At 52.7% G+C, this 19,530-nt stretch overlaps 3 protein-coding genes across 17 annotated transcripts in view; 1 reads left to right on the top strand and 2 right to left on the bottom strand.

Moving 5' to 3' along the window:
* LOC116243431 (uncharacterized) overlaps positions 1–10,826 on the bottom strand; it is a 30,706-nt gene extending 19,880 nt beyond the window's left edge. The window contains exon 1 of the mRNA XM_090130198.1: positions 10,715–10,826. The gene's annotated coding sequence lies outside the window, so the exon portion shown is untranslated. The remainder of the gene's footprint in view (positions 1–10,714) is intronic.
* On the bottom strand, positions 191–10,833 carry LOC116239308 (uncharacterized). 2 transcript variants are annotated; one of them, XM_090130183.1, is made up of 5 exons: positions 10,715–10,833; positions 9,015–9,096; positions 8,698–8,824; positions 8,029–8,139; positions 191–7,920 (listed from the first exon to the last, which is right to left on the bottom strand). In XM_090130183.1, exons 2-5 carry the CDS (start codon positions 9,066–9,068, stop codon positions 6,239–6,241), a joined length of 1,974 nt encoding a protein of 657 aa, XP_089986309.1. In that variant the 5' UTR covers positions 9,069–9,096; positions 10,715–10,833; the 3' UTR covers positions 191–6,238. The 2 variants fall into 2 exon arrangements, with proteins under 2 accessions (XP_089986309.1, XP_089986310.1); XM_090130184.1 differs by lacking the exon at positions 10,715–10,833 and having other exon boundaries at positions 191–7,923.
* Positions 10,834–10,868: 35 nt separating this feature from the next.
* Positions 10,869–19,530, top strand: part of LOC149913250 (uncharacterized) — a 34,589-nt gene continuing 25,927 nt past the window's right edge. For 11 of the 14 annotated variants that reach the window (XR_016461337.1, XM_090130205.1, XM_090130211.1 and 8 more), the window contains exons 1-7: positions 10,869–11,350; positions 14,009–14,196; positions 16,449–16,759; positions 17,402–17,473; positions 17,816–17,875; positions 18,401–18,496; positions 19,382–19,444. Coding sequence is in view for 13 of the 14 variants with exons in the window: in XM_090130205.1 (XP_089986331.1) it covers positions 11,348–11,350; positions 14,009–14,196; positions 16,449–16,759; positions 17,402–17,473; positions 17,816–17,875; positions 18,401–18,496; positions 19,382–19,444 (793 nt within the window). In the remaining variant the exon portion in view is untranslated. Of the gene's footprint in view, positions 11,351–11,508; positions 12,385–13,634; positions 13,893–14,008; positions 14,197–16,448; positions 16,760–17,401; positions 17,474–17,815; positions 17,876–18,400; positions 18,497–19,381; positions 19,445–19,530 lie in introns of those variants that run through there. The other 3 variants (XM_090130204.1, XM_090130202.1, XM_090130203.1) reach the window with 3 other exon arrangements.

Raw genomic sequence — 19,530 nt, 5'->3', positions numbered from 1 at the left:
TGAGTGTGGGAAGGGCTTTAGAAGCAGTTCTAGTCTCAAATCCCATAAGCATATGTGCAGAGGAAACAGAAAGCAGAAGTGTGTTGTGGTTTAAACCAGCAGGCCGCCCAGCAGTCGTTTTCTGACTCTTCTCCTTGCCTTTGGGATGCAGGAGAGAACAAAAAAAACCCCATGAAGTAGAACTTCTAGGTCGAGATGAAGCTTTTTACTGAGATAAAGGATAAATGTTATGACAGTGTGTGCATATACATGAATTGTTTAACAAGTGAGATGCTGGGAACTGCTCTGGTTTCTGCCAGAGGCTCCAAGTGGGGCCATTCTCCCCAACTCCAGTGTGATTCACCAGAAAGACTGGAGAGCTTTTTCAGGTGATGCAGCCAAAAGACTCCTTTGATGGACTGATCCACGGCCATGGATCACATCACTGCTGAAATCACTGGGATGCAGGGGGTGGGGGAAATGGCTTGGGAATATCAATTTTAGGATTTGATTTTTTTGTTTTTTAATGGTAGGCCGCCTCATCTCTCTTTCTTCTCACCTGCTAACCGCTATGTGGAGATCACCATTATTGAAGGAGACCTCAGAATGTTTGAGCCATGGGGTGGTGTTTGGGATGAGATGTTAGTGCCTGTTAGTGTGAGCCAGAACAATGCCCTGAGAGACAATTAAGTCTCAGGGAGGAGCTGGGTGTCCCTTCCCTTAATTGGACGGATGCGTCAGCCACTCTTGGAAGAGTCCAGAGCAACACCCCTGAAATGGTCAAGTTTCAGGAGGGAGCCTGGTGTGACTTCCTTTGATTTGGATGTAGTCCAGTGTCTAGGACTGGAGGCAACTCCGATTTCAAATAGGGGTGATGGGATCTATCTTTTTCCTTTGGTATTATAAGTAGGTGCTGGGGGGGAGGTCAGGTGTGCCCTACCTCTGCTGCTGGCCCTGCTTCTAGGTGCTGCTGCTTCCATTCTTTACCATGTGGAGCGTCCCCATCAGCACGCTTGGTGCTGGATCCAAGGCTGATGATCTCCCTACCCCCTTTAATTTCTCTTCTTCCTTTTCATGATTATTTTTTTCTCTTATTGTTTTTACTACCTCAAGCCATACGTGAAGTTCCTATAAACAATATAGCTTAGACAGATACAAGGGTGAGAGGGTGGAAACGTAGGATAAATGTTTTGTAGAAATCTCCTAATAAAGCTGACGTTGTGTTCCACCTGTGTATGAATCTTGAGTGTTGGTTCGCCTTCATCTAACTGGAGGGGTTGTGAATGTGGTCACCTCGGCCGTCATTCATGTGCAGGGAGTGACAGTGTTGAATGAACAACAGAAAGAACATGTCTGGAAAAGGACCTTAGAAGTGATTCTTTTTGTACAAGCGGACAGATCAGGTCTTGCCTCAAAGGCTACTAATTACCAAGCTCTTCTTTCTTGCTCTGCTTGGAAACGGGGATGTTTGCCAGCTTCCAGTCACCTGGGACGTGTTGAGATTCCCAAGACCCTTGGATAATCCCCACAGCCCATACATTTACATGCCTGCAAGTGGGGCAGCACATTCCACGAAGGTTCGTAGTCAGTTCCTCCCATGTAGCCTGGTCTCACTCCGTGTGTCCATTCACCTTCCCTTCCACACCAACTCTGGAAGAAAATCTCTGCTCAGAGGAGCTGGACTTCTGTCCTGCTTCTTGCCTTGCAGCACTTTGAAATTGCCTGCACCTGTGCTCTTAGGAGATGCCTCTTAACAAGTGACCAGTGCAGACGGGCCACAGTGCCTAGGGCGAGTGATGCTGTTCCAGACATATCCCTTAATTCCGCAAAGAATAATTACTTGGTATCATCCTCCTGGCTGGGTGGCTTACACTAGATTCCCACTTTCCTTCCTTGTCCCTTAATCAGTGCCCAGAGGCTCTCCACCACATCACAGCCAAGTGTAAGCTCCATGCAGAGGACATGTGGGACACAGAGGGCACGGGCTTCTGCGGGGTGTATACAACTGTGGGTTAAACCTGGCTGGAGAAAGCCCTCCCTCCATGCCCGCCTGGGTGAATGTCCACCCCTAGAATGGCAGTCCCCCTCCTTCACACCCCCATCTGAAATGTTCCTGCTCCTGCAGACGGGGCACTGCAGTCACAGTTCCGCAGGGACTCATGTCTGCAACAGAAGGACTTTCCCAAGGGCAGAGGGAAAGCAGGTAAGTTCAGAGGAGGAAATAGAGTTTTCTAACTCTTCATGCAACTAAACGCAATGTGTGACAAAACATGGATGGAAATCAGCAGTTGAATTGATTTTTCTGGCTGTAAATGTGGAAAATCACAGAATCACAGAATCATAGGGGTTGGAAGGGACCTCCAGAGATCATCGAGTCCAACCCCGCTGCCAAAGCAGGCTCCCTACACTAGGTCATTCTAATTTTCTTTTCAGGGAAAACCTGCTCAACGGTTCTGAGAATATGTAAGATGAAAACACAAAATACTGAGAATGCTTTTGGGGGGAACCTAAAAGGAAAGAAGAGACACATGAGGGATGCCACTGGACAGGAATTCATTGGATGCAGTTTAAAAGTAAATCATCCCAGTTCTTGGCTGGGCTTCTGCCTCCTGTTGCTCCAGATTCCCACACCTTGCAGCTGCTTGCTTCCTCCCCATGCATTTTCCCTTGGAGCTGTGAGTTCCTGCAACCTCCAGGGCCCTGCTGTAGCTCTCCTGTATTAGACCAGCTCCCTGCTCCCTGGGATGGAGGAAGCAGAGCTCCTCGGTACTGCAATCATCATCTCCTTGCAGCTTTCCGAGGGGGTCAGGGAGCCTTTAGAGGACAGCAGAGCAAGCTCCTGCTGGCTTCACTGGCTCACCAAAATCAACCTCCACTTCCTGCCAACTGCATTCCAAGCACAGCAGCTTTAGCTGAGCCCAGCAAATGTGAAGGCCCTGCTACAGGAGATCTCAGACACAACTTCCCAAGGTCAAAGCAAAAACCTTCAAGCTCAAAAGGGATCACTTGCAAGGCAAGCACGCACTGGAGAGCACTCTGATATCTCTGTGCTGTGGGAACGAGCTGCTTGTACACTGTGAGTTTGCACTGCCTTCTGCTCCCACCACCTCCTGAAACTTGGGATGGTGAATTTAGGAAGAACAAGGTCAGCTTTTTGTAGTTTTACTGGAGACAAACAAGGCTTGGTGTCACATAGCTGCTCTGAGCTCTTGATTAAAGCATTCCAAAGAGCAGCAGAACCAATGTGCAGCACATTGGGTTAGGAAGGACGATAGGGTTGTGTGAGAGAAATGCCTTCCCCAGAAGCAAGCACTGGGCTGGAGTTGGCACCAAAATCAAACCCTGCTTGCACCTTTCCCTCTCCTCATTCCACATGCTGACATTTATTTTAAGAACAAAACACAAGACTACAGTGAAGAAAGGTTCAGAACAACTCAGCTACTTCATTCACCCCTTCCCTTTCCACTACTGATGATTCTCAGAAAACCTCCAAGAGCCATGTTACTGCTCTCCTGACCCCTCTCAGATTCATCAGTGCACTCACAGATTACTAAGAGCAACACAAGCACACAGACACACAGAACATCCCTACACAGCCGCTTCTCCTTAGGAAACGGCATCAAAAAGCTGCTGGCAGGAAGAGCAGAAGAGGAAAGCGGGCATGGTGAGAGAACTGCTTTGGGTAGGAAGGAAAAGCCATCTGAAGCTCCTGAGTTAAGTCCCCTGTGCAGAGGGTGCCAGTGATGCCATCTCCTTTGCAAACCCTTCCTGTGTTGGCACCGAAACCAAACCCTCCAAGGTCTCCATCATCCTGAGCTCTCCAGCATCCTCAAGGTCTCTCCCTCCACTGGGGGTTTTCCCAGGAGAAACGAGGTGCCAGCCCTGAGAGAATCTCCTCCTGCACCAGAGACACTTGCAGGGCCACCATCTCATGTGGCCTGGGCAAAGTTTAATGAGGATGGAGCTCTGGATGAAGCTCTTCCTGAAGTGCAGGCATTTTTAGGGTCTCTGCCACAGGCCAGTCAGCCTCACCTCTGTCCCTGGAAAGGTGATGGAACAGGTTGTGCTGGATGCCATCTCCAGACAACTGGAAGAAAAGGAGGTTATCAGGAGTAGTCAGCATGGGTTCACCAGGGGGAGGTCATGTTTGACCAACCTGGTAGCCTGCTATGATGTCACTGGCTGGGTGGATGGGGGGAGAGCAGCGGGTGTAATCTACCTTGATTTCATCAGGGCATTTGATACTGTCTCCCACGACATCCTTATAACAAAGCTGAGGAAGTGTGGGATAGATGAGTGGACAGTGAGCTGTGCTGAAAACTGGCTGACTGGCAGAGCAAAAAGGGTCGTCATTGGTGGTGCAGAGTCCGGTTGGAGGCCTGTAACTAGCAGTGTTTCTCAGGGGTTGGTGCTGGGGCCAGTCTTGTTCAACATCATCAGTGACCTGGATGAGGGCATAGTGGCCACCCTCAGCAAGTTTGCTGATGATACAAAGTTGGGAGGATTGGCTGACACACCTGAAGGCTGTGCTGCCATTCAGCGAGACCTGGACAGGCTGGAGAGCTGGGCAGTAAGAAACCAGATAAGGTTTAACAAAAGCACATATAGAGTCTTGCATCTAGGGAGGAATAATTGCATGCACGAGTACAGGTTGGGGGATGAGCTGCTGGAGAGGAGCTCTGCAGAGAGGGACCTGGGTGTCCTGGTGGACGACAGGTTGGCCATGAGCCAGCAGTGTGCCCTTGTGGCCAAAAAGGCCAACAGCATTCTGGGGTGCATTAAAAAGAGCGTGGCCAGCAGGTCGAGGGAGGTGATCCTCCCCCTCTACTCTGCCCTGGTAAGGCCTCATCTAGAGTACTGTGTCCAGTTCTGGGCTCCCCACTACAAAAAAGCAGGGATCTCTTGGAAAGAGTCCATCAGAGGGCCACAAAGATGGTGATGGGCCTGGAGCGTCTCCCCTATGAAGAAAGGCTAAGTGATCTGGGTCTGTTTAGCTTTAAGAAGACTGAAAGGGGACCTGATCCAGGTCTATAAATATCTAAGGTGTAGGGGGCAGAGAGGCAAGGCCAGACTCTTTTCAGCAGTGTGCGGAGACAGGACAAGGGGAAATGGCCAGAAACTGCAGCATAGGAAGTTCTGCACAAATGTGCGCAAGGACTTCTTTAGTGAGGGTGACAGAGCACTGGAACAGGACAGTCTCCTTCTCTGGAGATATTCAAGACCCGCCTGGACACCTACTTGTGCGACCTGGTGTAGGGAACCTGCTTTGGCAGGGGGGTTGGACTTGATGATCTTTGGAGGTCCCTTCCAACCCATACGATTCTGTGATTCTGTGATTCCGTGGATCCCAGGGTGCTTGATCAGGTAGGAGCTTTGATTGATGATTTTCCCACACATAGGACATTTGTAGCACTTCTGACACAAGTGACATCTCATGCACGTGAGGAGCTCTGCGCTCTGCACAAAGCCCTTCTCACACTCGAGGCATTTCTAAGGTTTCTAGCCACATGAACTCACTGGTGCAGGCACGGATTGGACTTCACCCAAGTGCAGACACTCTGTACCACAGCAGGTTTGAGCTGTGGCCAAAGCTCTTCTTGCAGGCTGCACATTTGTAGGGTTCCTCATGTGGATCCACTGGTGTGTGATGAACTTCCAGCTGTGGACGGACCATTTCCTGCAGTCAAGGCAGTCATAGGGACTCTCCTCTTGTGTTGGTTCTCTGGTGTCTACTGAGGGTTGAGCTCCAGATGAAGTTCTTCCCACACACCCTGCAGACAGAATTTCTTCCTTCCTGGTGACTTATCGGCTCAGTAGAGGTTCCCTTTGGGCCCTCACCTGCTGCCCCGCAGCAGGGAAGTTTCTACCGGGGAGGTAAGATGTGACTCTCCTTGCACACAGCACTGGCAGAAATATGCCAAATTGGCAGAGGGTTTCCAGTGGCTGTGACACATCCCACTGTGGATTCTCCTTTATACAGCTGCTCAACACAGCAACTGCAGCTGTAAGAGAGCAATATGCATAATTCTCATGCAAAGAAGGAGAATGAGGATTGAGTTTGGCCGCAGAGCTCTTCCTCTACTCAAGGGATTTGTAAAGTTCATCACCACACAAGGCCACATGTGGTGACCAGACTGGGGCTCTGGCTGAAGCTCTGCCCATGTTCGGGGCTCTGCAGGCTCTGTATCCTGTGTGGCTGTGCTGGTAGGTAATGAGGCTGGAACTGCTTTTGAAGGTTCCTCATATCTTGCGGATGCTTCTACAGCCTTTGTGCTCTGTGGATGTGCTTGTGGGTGTTGAGATTAGATCTGTGTTTGAAGCTCTTCCCACACTCAGAGCACTTGTAGGGTCTCTCCCCTGTGTGGATGCGCTGGTGCTGCTTCAATTCAGAACTGCTTTTGAAGCTCCTCCCACACTCAGGACACTGAAAAGGTCTCTCCTCTGTGTGGATGCGTTGGTGCTGCTTCAATTGACAACTGCTTTTGAAGCTCTTCCCACAGTCAGGGCACTTGTAGGGTCTCTCCCCTGTGTGGATGCGCTGGTGGCGCTTCAATTCATAACCACTTTTGAAGCTCTTCCCACATTCAGAACACTGAAAGGGTCTCTCTCCTGTGTGGATGCGTTGGTGGAAACTGAGGTGGGAACGGCTTTTGAAGCACTTGCCACAGTCAGAGCACTTGTAGGGTCTCTCCTCTGTGTGGGTCCGCTGGTGCTGCTTCAATTCAGAACTGCTTTTGAAGCTCTTTCCACACTCAGGACATGTAAAAGGTTTCTCTCCTGTGTGGATACGCTTGTGTAGCTTTAATTCAGAACTGCTTTTGAAGCTCTTCCCACACTCAGGACACTGAAAGGGTCTCTCCTCTGTGTGGTATCGCTGGTGCTGCTTCAATTCTGAACTGCTTTTGAAGCTCTTCCAACACTCAGGACACTGAAACGGTCTCTCTCCTGTGTGAATGCGCTGGTGCTGCTTCAATTCATAGTTCCTTTTGAAGCTCTTCCCACACTCAGGACACTTGTAGGGTCTCTCTCCTGTATGGATGCGTTGGTGGAAACTGAGGTGGGAATGGTTTCTGAAGCTCTTCCTACACTCAGAGCACTTGTAGGGTCTCTCTCCTGTGTGGGTGCACTGGTGCTGCTTCAATTCATAGTTCCTTTTGAAGCTCTTCCCACACTCAGAGCACGTGTAGGGTCTCTCTCCTGTGTGGATGCGTTGGTGGAAGGTGAGGTGGGAACTGCTTTTGAAGCTCTTCCCACACTCGGTACACTTGTAGGGTCTCTCCTCTGTGTGGATACGATGGTGCTGCTTCAATTCAGAACTGCTTTTGAAGCTCCTCCCACATTCAGGACACTGAAAGGGTCTCTCACCTGTGTGGATGCGCTGGTGGCAGGTGAGGTGGGAACTGCTTTTGAAGCTCTTCCCACACTCAGTACACTTGTAGGGTCTCTCTCCTGTGTGGATGCGTTGGTGGAAGGTGAGGTGGGAACTCCTTTTGAAGCTCTTCCCACACTCAGAGCACTTAAAGGGTCTGTCTCCTGTGTGGATGTGCTTGTGGCGGGTTAGTTGGGATCTTCTTTTGAAGCACCTTCCACAATCAGAGCACTTGTATGGGCTCTTTGCTGAGTGTATGCACTGGTGGTTAATGATGCTGGAATCTTTTTCAAAGCTATTTCCACATTCCGTGCATGGATTCTGCTTTTTCTTCTGGCACACATCCTTGCTCCCGGGTTCTTCAGGATACTTTTCACCTTTGTTGAAGTACAGTGGATTCCTTCCTGTCTTTACCAGACACTTTCCCAGGGGATTCTTGATGCACTCACCCTGACCTTTCTCCAGGCCTCCTTGGACATCCCTTCTGATTTCTTCCACACAGGCACTACTGTATCGCCTTTCGGCCACACCACTTTCCTGCAGATCCTCCAATATATCTGCAATCCGAGTTCCTGCTGGATGACAGAGAAAATCCAGAAATACCACACAATGCCCAAAATAAAATCAAGACAGAGATGGCTTTCACAGCCCCAACCTCCTCCTTCCTTCCACCACCTCACCTGGGCTGAAGTCTCCTGGCACAGCCTCAGGGCTACGCACATCTGGGATCCACAGGACTTCCCCTCCTTCAAGCAGGGAGATCACCACGGGTTTGGGGGCTGGAAATGGAGCTTTGATGACAGAAATATGGAGATAAGAGAGCTTCCCCTGATTCTGGTACAGCTGCTTGTGCAACAACTCCACTCTCTGTCCCTCCACATGATGAAACCACAATTCGGACCAGAATTACTTTTATAGAATTATAATTTCATAGAATTTCCTTTTATATTTTCCAAATATTCAACACTGAAGGCTTCAAAAATGTTTATGGGAATGGAATAAAGAGACAATAAATGCTAAAGAGGCAACCTTATAGAGCTGGAGTGGTCTGACTACTAGAGCTACTGGCACCATGCAACGCAAGAACACAAGGGCTGTTTGCAGGGAAATGGTTCTACCCTCCATGGCTGATGCCTCCTTGCCAGCACTAACTCGGGGGCTTTTATCAGAGTGCTGAGCACAATAAGCCACCCATGAAACTCATGCTTTTCTGTGTTTCTTTTGTTACTGTCATTGTGGTGTTGGTCAAGAAGTAACTGCACAGCTATTATTCCAGGCCCGGCCTGCAGAGGCTCATTCTGCACAGCCAAAGGTGCCCTAACGAGGAGGAAAGGCAGCAAAGCCCTCACCCAGCGAGGCCACGCACTGGTACGTCTCCAGCATCACGTCCCGGTAGAGCGCTCGCTGCGCAGGGTCCAGCAGCGCCCACTCCTCCCTGCTGAAATACACGGCCACCTGCGCAAAGCTCACGGGCTCCTGCAAGCAAAGAGGCTCCTTGCTGGGAACAGCCAAGGCCCAGGGAAGCAGCTCGCACAGGACACAAACTCCCGTCCCAGCCGCTTCTCTGGCCCCAGCACACACCTGCTGCCTGAGGGCACCTCCCTCTCCCCCGGCATTCGCATCCCTCGCCCCTCCGCCTCTCCTGCCTGCTGCCCCCAGCCCCTACCTGACACGGATGTGCTGTGGCCATCTGCTGCTCTCCTGCAGGTGAGATGATCATGGCCGGAAGGCAGAAGTCCAACTGGAGCCTGCAGGGACAAGAGAAATGGCAGGGGAGCTGTGAGGGAACGCAGCAGTCCCTGTCCCAGCCCAGCCCTCCACAGCCCAGCTGCAGGACACTGCCTGCTTGGGGGATGGCACAGCAGGTCATCCACAATGAGGAAGACAATGAGCAAAGCACTGGTAGCACCCTGGTAAAAGAGATGATCCATCACAAAGCCGTCTCAAACTGTGGGGCTGAAAGAACTGATGGTTGACACTCAGTTCAACAGCTGAGGGCACTTGCACTGTGTGCCTAAAAACAGAGCATGGCAAGGAGTCAGTCATTACCCCAACACAGGGAGCAGCCCAAGTGCCCTTGGAGCTCTCCTGCACAGCAGCGGGCTGCAGGACAGGATCTCCCCCTGAGTAGGGATGTCTCTCAAGTACACAGCTGCACAGAGATCCCTTGCCCCGTGACATCAAGACTCCTTCTCAATACAGATCTTCCGTAAGAGACTCATGGCTACTCTGGAGCTATCAGAGCTTCTCTAAGGCTATATCTTTAACTGATTATGTGTATATGATCTCTGTGACATTATTCCCTGATCAAGCTGCAGTGAGGCTCCTCCTTACCTTCGTGGTTTTAGAAGTTTACAAAGGATGGGGGAGCACTCTGAGACTCGTGACTCGTTGAGCCAGTGTCAATCCAACTCGGTTCTGGGAACCTGAGCATGCGCTTCAGGCAGCAGTGTTAAGATTACCAATGGAAACGGTACCAAATGTTGTGTGTCAAACTGCCAAAGCCAGTGTCTGGCTCCCAGGTGAGAAATGTTATGTCAAACACTCACTCTGCAATTATAAACTCTCATGAAACATTGTTCTCAACCCCCAGAGAAACAGGGAGGCTGCTCTGCATGCACTTCATGCAGCTGCTAACCTCCATGAATCAAAAACCACCAATGTCCCCCCAATAATCTTTTCCTGCTGTGGCATGGGTGGAAGTTCTGAAGTTACAGCATATTTGGACAAAACACAAGACCTCTCATTCTCATCCATAATCCTTTAGCCACACACACGGAGCTTTTACAGTTTACCTCCTTTGGTAAATGTAAAAGGAGAACTGGCTTCAACGGACAAAGAGAAGGCTGAGGCACTGAATGAGTTCTTTGCCTGGGTCTCCACTGGCAGCCAGGATTCTAATAATTCTCATGTCCCTGAGCCCTTCATCTCTAAACCTCCAGGTGGGTGCCAGGGCAGTAAATCAGGTCAGGCTGTCACTGGCGGTCTTCTATGATGGAGTGATGGCATTGGTGGACAAAGGGAAGGAGACCGAAGTCATTTACCTGGACTTGAGCAAGGCCTTTAGACATGTTCCCCTGCCACATCCTTATCTCCAAACTGGAGGGATGTGGATTTGATGGGTGGACACTCGATGGATAAGAAATTTGTGGAAAGGCCACAGACAGAGGCTGGTGATTAATGGCTCTATGTCCAGGTGGAAGCTGTTGGAGAGGGTCCAGAGGAGACCAACAGAGACGATCAGAGGGCCGGAGCACCTCCACAACGAAAACAGGCTGAGGGAGCCGGGCTCGTTCAGCTTGGAGAAGAGAAGGCTGCGGGGTGACCTTATCGCAGCCTTTCAGTACCTAACCCGCTCGGCCTCACCTGCCGTGCTGGGAAGAGTCGGCCGTTCTCCTGGCAGCGGCACCGACGGCACCGACGGCTCCCTCTCCGCCCAGAGCTGCACACAGGGCTGAGCGCCGTCCGGGGAGGGGAGGGAAGGGGAGGGGACGGGAGAGCGACGCGCGGGGGACACAGAGCAGCGCAGCCAAGCGAAGGCCGGGTCCCGTCCCGCCGGAAGGCACGCCGTCCGCGGCCGCGAGAGAAGAGGAGTTCCGGGCTCAGTCGGGCTGGAACGACTGCCTGGGCCGGGCCGCTGGGCGGGGCGGAGCCGCCGCCGTGATGGCGCGGGGCAGGGGGCGGCCGCAGGACGGGCTGGGCTGGGCTGCGTGCGTGCCGTGCTCTGCGGGGCGGACGCGGCTGCCGGCTGGGTTGGCGAGCCCGAGGGCGGCAGCGGGAGGCTTTCTCTCGCCGAGGCAGGATTCCTTTTGCCGGGTTGGCGAAACAGACCGACCCGTATCACGTACGGCAGTCAGTGCGGTGTGGCAGGTAGTTGGTGCCTGTGGCAGTTCGGAATGGATCGCACTGGGTACGTAGGGTCGCCCCCGAGTACGTTGCCCGGTGCGATTCAAGGGAACGTACGGCCAGCCGGACGGACCGCAACCCCACGCAGAACCCATGGTATGACTGCACAGAAGACTTATTAGGACCTTTATTCAGGGATTTAGGGATGGTCGTATTCCTACGGCGGCTTTGGGGTAAAGCTCTACGCACAGCTCCGTTCCATTGGCAGAGTTCTGTTCAACACAATGTGGTGCCTGGCGTTGTACCGGAGATTGCCTCTCGCTGAGACAGATTCGTGGTTGAGAGGAGTTAAAGGAGCGCCAGGACAGAAACGTGGGGATGCGTGACCGCAAGGATGTGCGAACGGCCCCAGCAAAGGAAGCAGAGACCCAGCAGAAAGCGGCGCTTCATTAGCGTGACAAAACACAGCCCCCATCCCTCCCTCCCCCGCCCGTCTGCAGACGTGCCCGGAGAACGAGCTGTGAACCTGCCCAAGGCCTGGCAGCCGGCTCGGGGCGTGCTCGCTGTGGGAATCGCTGCCTGGAGCTGAGGCTGTGCCGAAGCGGCCAGAGCCTGGCTGGAAGCCATCCGGGCAGCACCGCGGCGGCAGGAGCTGCAGCAAGGCCGTCGTGCGGCCAGCTCCGGGCTGCGGGCACTCGGCATCCCCTGCTCTCCCAGGAGCGACTCCCAGGAGCCCGGTTGCCTGCGCCAGAGGTGGGAGCAGCCTGCTCCGCACCCGAGGTAGGTGCCCTCGGTGGCTCGTGCAGAGGAGCGCACGCTTCCTGCCCCCTGCCAGCAGCGGCGGGAGGGCAGCGGGGAGCGGCACCGGCGGGGCGGAACCGGCACTGCCGTAGCCCAGGCGGGAGCCCGGTCCCGGCTCCAGCTCCTGCCCAGCACGGCAGGTTTGCTGGGCCAGACGGGCTGCAACGAGGGGAGCAGCGGTTGCCAGGCGTGTTGCAGCCCGGGTTGTATATCGAGGAGCACAGGAAGGGGTTGGAGCTGGGACAGCGAGGAAATGGCAGAGGAGCTCAGCGTGCTCTGCTGCCTGCTTGGCTCTGTGTAACACAGCGCAGCTGGGAGTGCGTTTCTCCCTCTGGGCCACGGCAGACACGAGGTGACCTCGCTCCGCAGCTCTGCACGCATGGATTGATGTAAGCTTATAACTCCCCGATGCCTCCTTTTGAGTGCGTGAATGTGAAGCCTCCAATGGGGGAATTTCCACTCCCCTCGCCCTCCCCGGCAGCCCGCAGTTTCCCTTCGGGGACCCAGCAGCAACACCTGCCTCTAGCGGCCCTTCCAGCGTTCCCTTCTGTGCGCTTGGCGCCGGGCTGATGGCTCACCTGAGGTCGTGCAAACTCCTCCCGAGGCTTCTGTTCGGGCTGTCCCGGCAGCTGCAGATGCCTTTAGCGCACAGCTCCGGCACTGGGCTGTGTAATGGACGCTGGAAAGCTGGCAGCCTGTGGGCTGACTGGAGCACGGGTGCAGAACGCGGCCGAGCAGCACGTCAGTCAAGTGCAGCCCAGGCTGCGTTGTGCAAAGGGCGCCCGCTGCTGAGAACGGGCCCTGGAAGGGAGCGCAGGGTGCGTGCTGAGCTGATGAGGGATGGATATTATTGATATAATGTCGTCATAATGTAGTGTTCAAGTAGTGCCTTCACAAGGCTGTTGTAACCGCGTGGTTGTTTACTGCATAGAGGGCAGGGTTAAGCACACACATAGAGGAGGCCCTCCCGCTGAGTCCCGAGGCTCAGAAGGTGCTCAGCTGGGCCCCAGCTGTTGAAGCAGGGCTCTGCTATCAGTTCTTTCAGTTCATTTTGAGACAGATTTGTGGCCGTTAATCTGTTCCAGCCGGAGCGTTACCTGTTGTGCTGTGCTTTGTCTTCCTGTGCAGGGCCTTGTGAGCAGGGCCAGGCTGAAGAAGGGAGCTGAGGGAAGAAGCTGGAGGGGGGGTTGAGGGAGAGGAGGGGTGAGCAGGATGTGTCTCTCCCCATCCACACTGCAGTCACTCACGTTTGCATCAGCCACAGCAGGTGGAAAAGGCAGTTACACTGGTACTATCCCAGTGCCATTCACTTCCATTTATATATTTACGTGTGCTTCGTTTCCGTGCATGACCGCAGCTGAGAGATCTGAGTTTTCGTTGTTAGAATTTGTGGAGTGATGCCGCACTGTAGCGTGAGAACAGGCAGTAGACTCATTAACTGCTCACGTAGAAGCAAAACGGTGGGCTGTGAACCCACAAGAAGTGCAAGGACCAGGCTTGTTGGTAAGATTCCTGGGTGTAATGTGGTCAGTGCAATAACGGACGAAGTTCAGGCGTTCCCAGTCCCTGCTGGGCCATGGCAGCTGCAGGACTTTTGGGGTATATTGAGCTGCTGTCGTTCCTTTATACCCCACCGTGCACAGCTGCTGCGGCCTCTGTATCTGCTGAGAACGAAGGGCCAAGAACGGGGCTGGGGGGAACGGAAGAAGAGGCATTCCAGCAAGCAAAACCAGCTGTTAAACAGGCCCAGGCACTGGTTGTATTCGGTCCCACCCTTCCAGCTGAACCAGAGGCATGCAACTCAAGATGGGTCTGGCTAGCGTCTGTGGCAGTGCCACAATTCCGCTTGAACCCCAGCTGGGTTCTGGTCTGAAGTTTGGCACAGAGCAGAAGAAAGGTACAGTGTGATTGAAAAGCAGTTAATGGCTGCTTGTTCTGCATGGCGAGCGGTAGAGCCAGTAACTCCAACATCTCAATCGTAGTTAAGACCACCCTGCCTTTCTGTCCTTACAGGCATCATGTGCTGGCCGCGTGGGTGCAGCGTTTGAGTGGAAAGAACCCTGCAGACGCTGGCAGAAGCGTTGGTGGAGAGAGAAGTGCCCTTTGAAGCATCTGACGCCCTGCAGGCAGCGCCCTTCGCATCCAACGCCAGCATGGTCCTTCTTTCTCCTTTTCAGCGGTTTGCCCTCTCTCAGCAGTTGGTAAGCAATAATGCACCAGCTTAGGGAGTTGCTGCTTCTCGCTTGCTGGGATTATCTGCAGTGGATGCCCGTGTGTGTGTGAGGGTGTGTTTGCTGAATCGAAGCCACACACATCACGCAGAATGGCTCGGGTTGGAAGGGACCTCAAGGATCGTGGAGCTCCAACCCCCTTGCCACAGGCAGGGCCACCAACCTCCCCATTTGCTACTAAATCAGGCTGCCCAGGGCCCCATCCAACCTGGCCTTGAACACCTCTAGGGACGGGGCATCCACAACCTCTCTGGGCAGCTGTTCCAGTACCTCACCACTTTCATCGTAAAGAGTTTCCCCCCGACATCCCACCTCAATCTTCCCTCCCTCAACTTAAAACCATTTCCCCTAGTCTTGCTGTTATCTACCATTTCAGAGTTGACACCCCTCCTGCTTATAGGCTCCCTTTAAGTCCTGGCAGGCTGCTATGAGGTCACCCTGCAGCCGCCTTTTCTCCAGGCTGAACAAGCCCAGCTCCCTCAGCCTGGCCCTCCTCTAGACTCCCTCCAACAGCTCTCTGTATTTCTTGTACTGGGGGCTCCAGACTTGGGCACAGTATTCTAGATGGGTCCTCACGAGCGCAGAGTACAGGGGGACAATCACTCCCTTGTCTCTGCTGGCCACCCCCGTTTTCATGGGGCCTGGAAAAGTGTGCAGCTCGTAACCCTCTGTCCTGCCCTGAGTGCAGTTTGCTTGCATCTGCTCCTGAGACATCCTGTCAGTCAGATCAGACGTACCCTGAAACAGGAGTGCAGTTGTGGGTACATTTGGGTTTAACATCAAGGGGTGATTGCTACTGGGGGGTGACGCTGTTGGCTGATATTGTGGTATCACTGGGGGGTGACATCAGGAAGTGATGCTGTTGGGACATCGCTGGGGTTTATCATCAAGGAGTGACGTTGTTGGGGTGATGCTGGGAAGTGATTGTGGGGGTGATGTGGGAGTATCGTGGGGGGGGTGATGGTGGGGTGACTCTGGGGTGATGTTCGGGAGTGATGTTGGTGGGGGACATCAGGGAGTAACATTGAAGTGACAATCTTGGGGTGACATTCTCGGGGAGTTTTGCCAGGGACCTGAAGGCCCATGATTGAAGAACAATCCTGGGATGGAAGAAGAATTCTGACAGTTTGAAGGGAATTGATACGTGTGGCTGTAGACACAAAGAACTTGTTCTGTAGAGAGAGCTGACCTTGGTAGTTTATCTTTTGATTTGGCAAAGACTTGTTTTGCAAGCAGGTGTTTCACTTGGGCTTTGTGTCATGTGTTGGACAAGTGATTGCAGTGTGCAAGTGGAAAAAGGCTTGTAGACCCCAGGGAGAATAAGAGTAACTTTGATGTTCTGATTCTCTGAAATAGGATTAATGATATATTTTGCCCCAAACTGTGATGTTCTCACACTCCAAAATCGGGCTTCTCACCTGTTATGATCAAAACTGTTGCCATCACAGTGCAAAACTGGGTTTATACACATATTTTGAACCAAATTGTGATGCTCTTCCTCTCAGAAATTGGGTTTATGACAAAATTTGACCCAAACTGCAGCCTTCACACACTCCAAAGCTGGGTTTATACAAATATTTTGTCAGAAATTGTGACCTTCACACATCCAGGAATTGGATTTATGACATAATTTGACCCAAACTGTGATGTTCCGATTCTCTGAAATAGGATTCATGATATATTTTGACCGAAATTGTGCCTTCACACACTCAAGAATGGGGTTTGCGACATGTTTTGATCCAAATTGTGACATTCTCACACTCCAAAATTGAGTTAATGACATACTTTGAGCCAAACTGTGACCTTCACATACTCCAGAATTGGATCTATGACGTATGTTGACAAGAGTTGTGAAGTTCTCACTCTCAGAAGTTGGGTTTATACACACATTTTGGCCCAATCTGTGACGTTCTCACACTCCAAAATCAAGTTAATAACATATTCTAGCAGAAACTGTGACACACTCACACTCCAAAATTGAGTTTATGACATACTTTGACCCACATCTATCGGTCAGTCTATCAAAATGCTCTGGCGATCGATGAAAGCATTGATACTACAGAATCAGCTCGATTTGCCATTTTAGTTAGAGATTTGTGGCAACAAATATAACGTCACTGAAGAAATGGCTTCTTTGGTGCCGTGAAGGTCAAAACTAAATCTCTTGATTTGTATGAAGTGGTAAAGACAACATTAAAGTGATTTTCTTTATCCTTTGACAGCATCTCTGGGTCTCTAATGTCCCTTCCCACCCAAGCCCAGGGGGAAGCTGGCCCTGGTGGCGGAACAGATGTGCATCGTGGGGACGTGGGGTCACAACGCCCCGCCTGGTGCCGTGAGCTCACAATGCTCAGCGTGTGCCCCAGGCGTTCTGTGCCGCCCAGCAGCACTCGCTGTGGCTGCAGCGGTGGTGGTGGCAGCATGGCACGAGTGTGGGGGGCCACGGCCCCTGCCCGCCTTGCTCTCCTCCTCCTCCTCATGGCCATATGTTCCCAGGAGACTTGTGCTGCTCCGTGGCGAGCGCCAGCAGCAGGTGGGTGGGCAGAGATGGGGCCAAAACCGAGTGGCGGCGAGGGCGAGAGCTCCGGGCTCTTGTCCCCGTGTGCTGCCCTGGGGCTGCCTTCCGTGGGGGTGTTGGGATGGGGGGACAGGCAGCAGCGCAGGAGCCGGGCGAGGGCGTGAGGAAGCAGTGCTCTGCAGGGCTGGCTCCAGCTGTGCTGGGCCATGGCTCTGCTGCTGGCTGAGCACGGCCTTCACCCTGGAGATGTCCTAGGGGGAGCTCAGAAGATGTGTGCTGGGAGAAGCGGGAGCATTCCTCCTCCGGCTTCCCGGTGCTCCCCACAGACAAATCCCAGTTCCCAACAGAGACCACTGGTCGGAGCCCAGAGGAAGAAACAGGCATTGTTTTAGTGTGAGATACAACAAGGATTTCCCAGTAGGAAAGCCCTTGATGGGCTGTATGCCCTTCCGTGTGGTCCCAGAGGGGTGTTGCACATGGCCTGGGAGAACATTTGGAAAGCTGCCGAGTGCCAGGCTCCAGGTCACCCTGGCCACTCTGCAGCCTTGGCAATCACGGCCTGAGTCTCCCATCCCACTACCTGACCCCTCCCCAGTCACTAAGGGAAAAGGAGATCTCAACATGCCATGGGAACATCTCATCTGTTCTTGATTCTAGATGATGACACTGATGCTCCTTATCCAGATGATTGGGTGGATACTGCTTTTGCCCCTCAGGGGAAACCCAGAGGTAAGTTGTGAGTGTCTGCTTCCTTGAAGGCAAAAAATTAGTGCTGTCACAGTTTATTCAGGTACTTAAGAACCTTCACAGGTCTTTAAGTCTCTTTGTGCCCTACAGGCCCTGTTCTGTACACAGAACAGTCATGAGTATTTCTTTACTTGGAGAACTGTCACATTTCAGTGGGAAGGCAGCCCTTGCCACTCTTTGGAGGAGAGAACCTACACCTTTGCCGTGTGGGCTGCATCATTCCTTGACCTGTCACCAGTCCTTGAAGGTCACTGCAGAAAGACCAGGCCCCAAGGTGCAGTGGAAGCTCTCCTCACCTGCGTCTGATCACATTTGTGCCTGCAGGTCCTCTTGGTGAATTACCAAAGCGGAGTCCTGTTCCTGAGCCTGGGCTGGATGCCAGAGGTAAGTCACCAGCCTTCATCTCACGCTCTCTGCTCACATGTGGTTGTGGTAGTTCAGGAAGGATTCAGCGTTTCGCTGCCCGGTGATTTCTACTCCATGAGAAACCTGGGTAGTCACTGTTTTGTGGGTGCTGCGTGCTCCCAGTGTCCTGTTGGCTTTGTCTCTGGACATCAGAGATCTGTCCAGTAAGAAAACCCAAATGTTGTTCCATGCTGTCTCTGAGGATTGTTTCACATGGCCTGGAGAGCGTATCCGGAAAGCTGTTGAGTGCCAGCCGACTGCCCACCTGGCACCTCTGCAACTTGCATGACTGTTATGCAGCCGTGTAGATTGCAGCGTGCGATGGGAAGTTCTCCTCATCCTTTGGGTGCAGAAGTGCCTCCAGGGAAGGCCGGGCAAAAGCCCTTGGCTGCCTCCTGTGCTGGAGCCCCACAGGTGTCCCAGTCCCAAGGTGGCTCTTGTCTTTATTGACTTCACCAAAAAGACCATTTAGTTCTATAATGTATTTTCATGCTTTCTGTTAAGGTCCTGAGAAATGGAAAGAGGCATCGAAAACTGGAAAATATCCGCAGAGGCTCTCCCATGTCCTGAAGAAAATGATGAAGGAGAAGGCAGCACATGGTGGGTGTCTTTCTGTCTGTTCACTGAAAGACGTGGGAAGCTGAGTTTCTAGGTAGATACATGGAGAAACTGTAGCGTGCACAGCAGGAAAGGATGGATCAGAGCCCTGCAGTGGTGACGCCTCTGTGTCTGAACTGGCTTGTAGCATCATCTTGCAACTTGCCAGAATCGCACAAGGTGCACCGTGAAAAAGAAGCCTGCCTGCAACCTGCTGGTCTCCCAGCAGGACAGGTCTTGCTGTCTGTGCTCGCAAACTGGAAAGCGTGCAGCACTTCAGTTTGTGTCACAGAATGGCACGCAGTTTGGACTAGGAATGAGGTGCCATCAGATTCCTCACCACGGAATTCCTGCATGCTGATGGACTCTCCTGGGCCTGCTACCTGAGTCCTGCTGCTTCCCCTCTTGGACTGGCTCTGTGACTTCTTCCTGCTACCTGTTGCTGCCCCAGGCCTTCCACGCTGCTGCTCTCCCCCCCTGCTGCTTCTGCCTCGGACCTTTGGAACGTTGTGCAGCGGGACGCTGCTGGATCCTGATCCTATCCCCGCTTCACGGCATTCTTGCTTTTTCCTAGCTTTTCTATCGCCCTCCTTTCCTTCCCCGTCTCCCTAATTAGGACTTATAATAAACTGGTTGGACTAACATATGAACCGTTGTTTCTTAATCTCACACGGGGTATACAGATATTGAAAGAACCTCATTTCCCTCCTATAAATTGGAGTGAGACACTGGCACACCAGCAGCCCGGAGCAGGATCCCTCCTGGAAGCTGAGGTCCAGAGGGATGCACTGACTCATAGATGGAGCAATTGCATAGGGGGAGCCTCCCGTCCTGCCTCCTCTTTGCCTGCACCATGCTGAGACTTGGCCTTTCTCTCGTTCTTCACAGTGCTGTCAGAGCCCCAGAAAGCCCAACACAGCTGGATCTATGGTTTTTTTCTGAAGAATCCAGGTAAGGAACAATCAGGCAGGAATTCATAAGGGGGAGAAAACTAGGAGCATGCAAGTTGTGCCCATGCCGGGGGAAAGGCAAAAAGG

This window comes from Phasianus colchicus, chromosome 39, assembly GCF_987193195.1.
Source record: "Phasianus colchicus chromosome 39, bPhaCol1.hap1.1, whole genome shotgun sequence".
Classification (NCBI taxonomy): Eukaryota; Metazoa; Chordata; class Aves; order Galliformes; family Phasianidae; genus Phasianus; species Phasianus colchicus.
The sequence above is the reverse complement of the archived record's forward strand: the minus strand, read 5'-3'. Positions and strand labels throughout refer to the sequence as shown.

Excerpts from the sequence above, each read along its gene's own strand:
- LOC116239308 (XM_090130184.1), bottom strand. The coding sequence starts at position 9,068 with ATGATCATCTCACCTGCAGGAGAGCAGCAGATGGCCACAGCACATCCG. Across the intron at positions 8,825-9,014 it reads CCACAGCACATCCGTGTCAG|GAGCCCGTGAGCTTTGCGCA; the intron begins GTAGGGGCTGGG and ends CTTTGCTTGCAG. Across the intron at positions 8,140-8,697 it reads CCAGTGCGTGGCCTCGCTGG|CTCCATTTCCAGCCCCCAAA; the intron begins GTGAGGGCTTTG and ends CTGTCATCAAAG.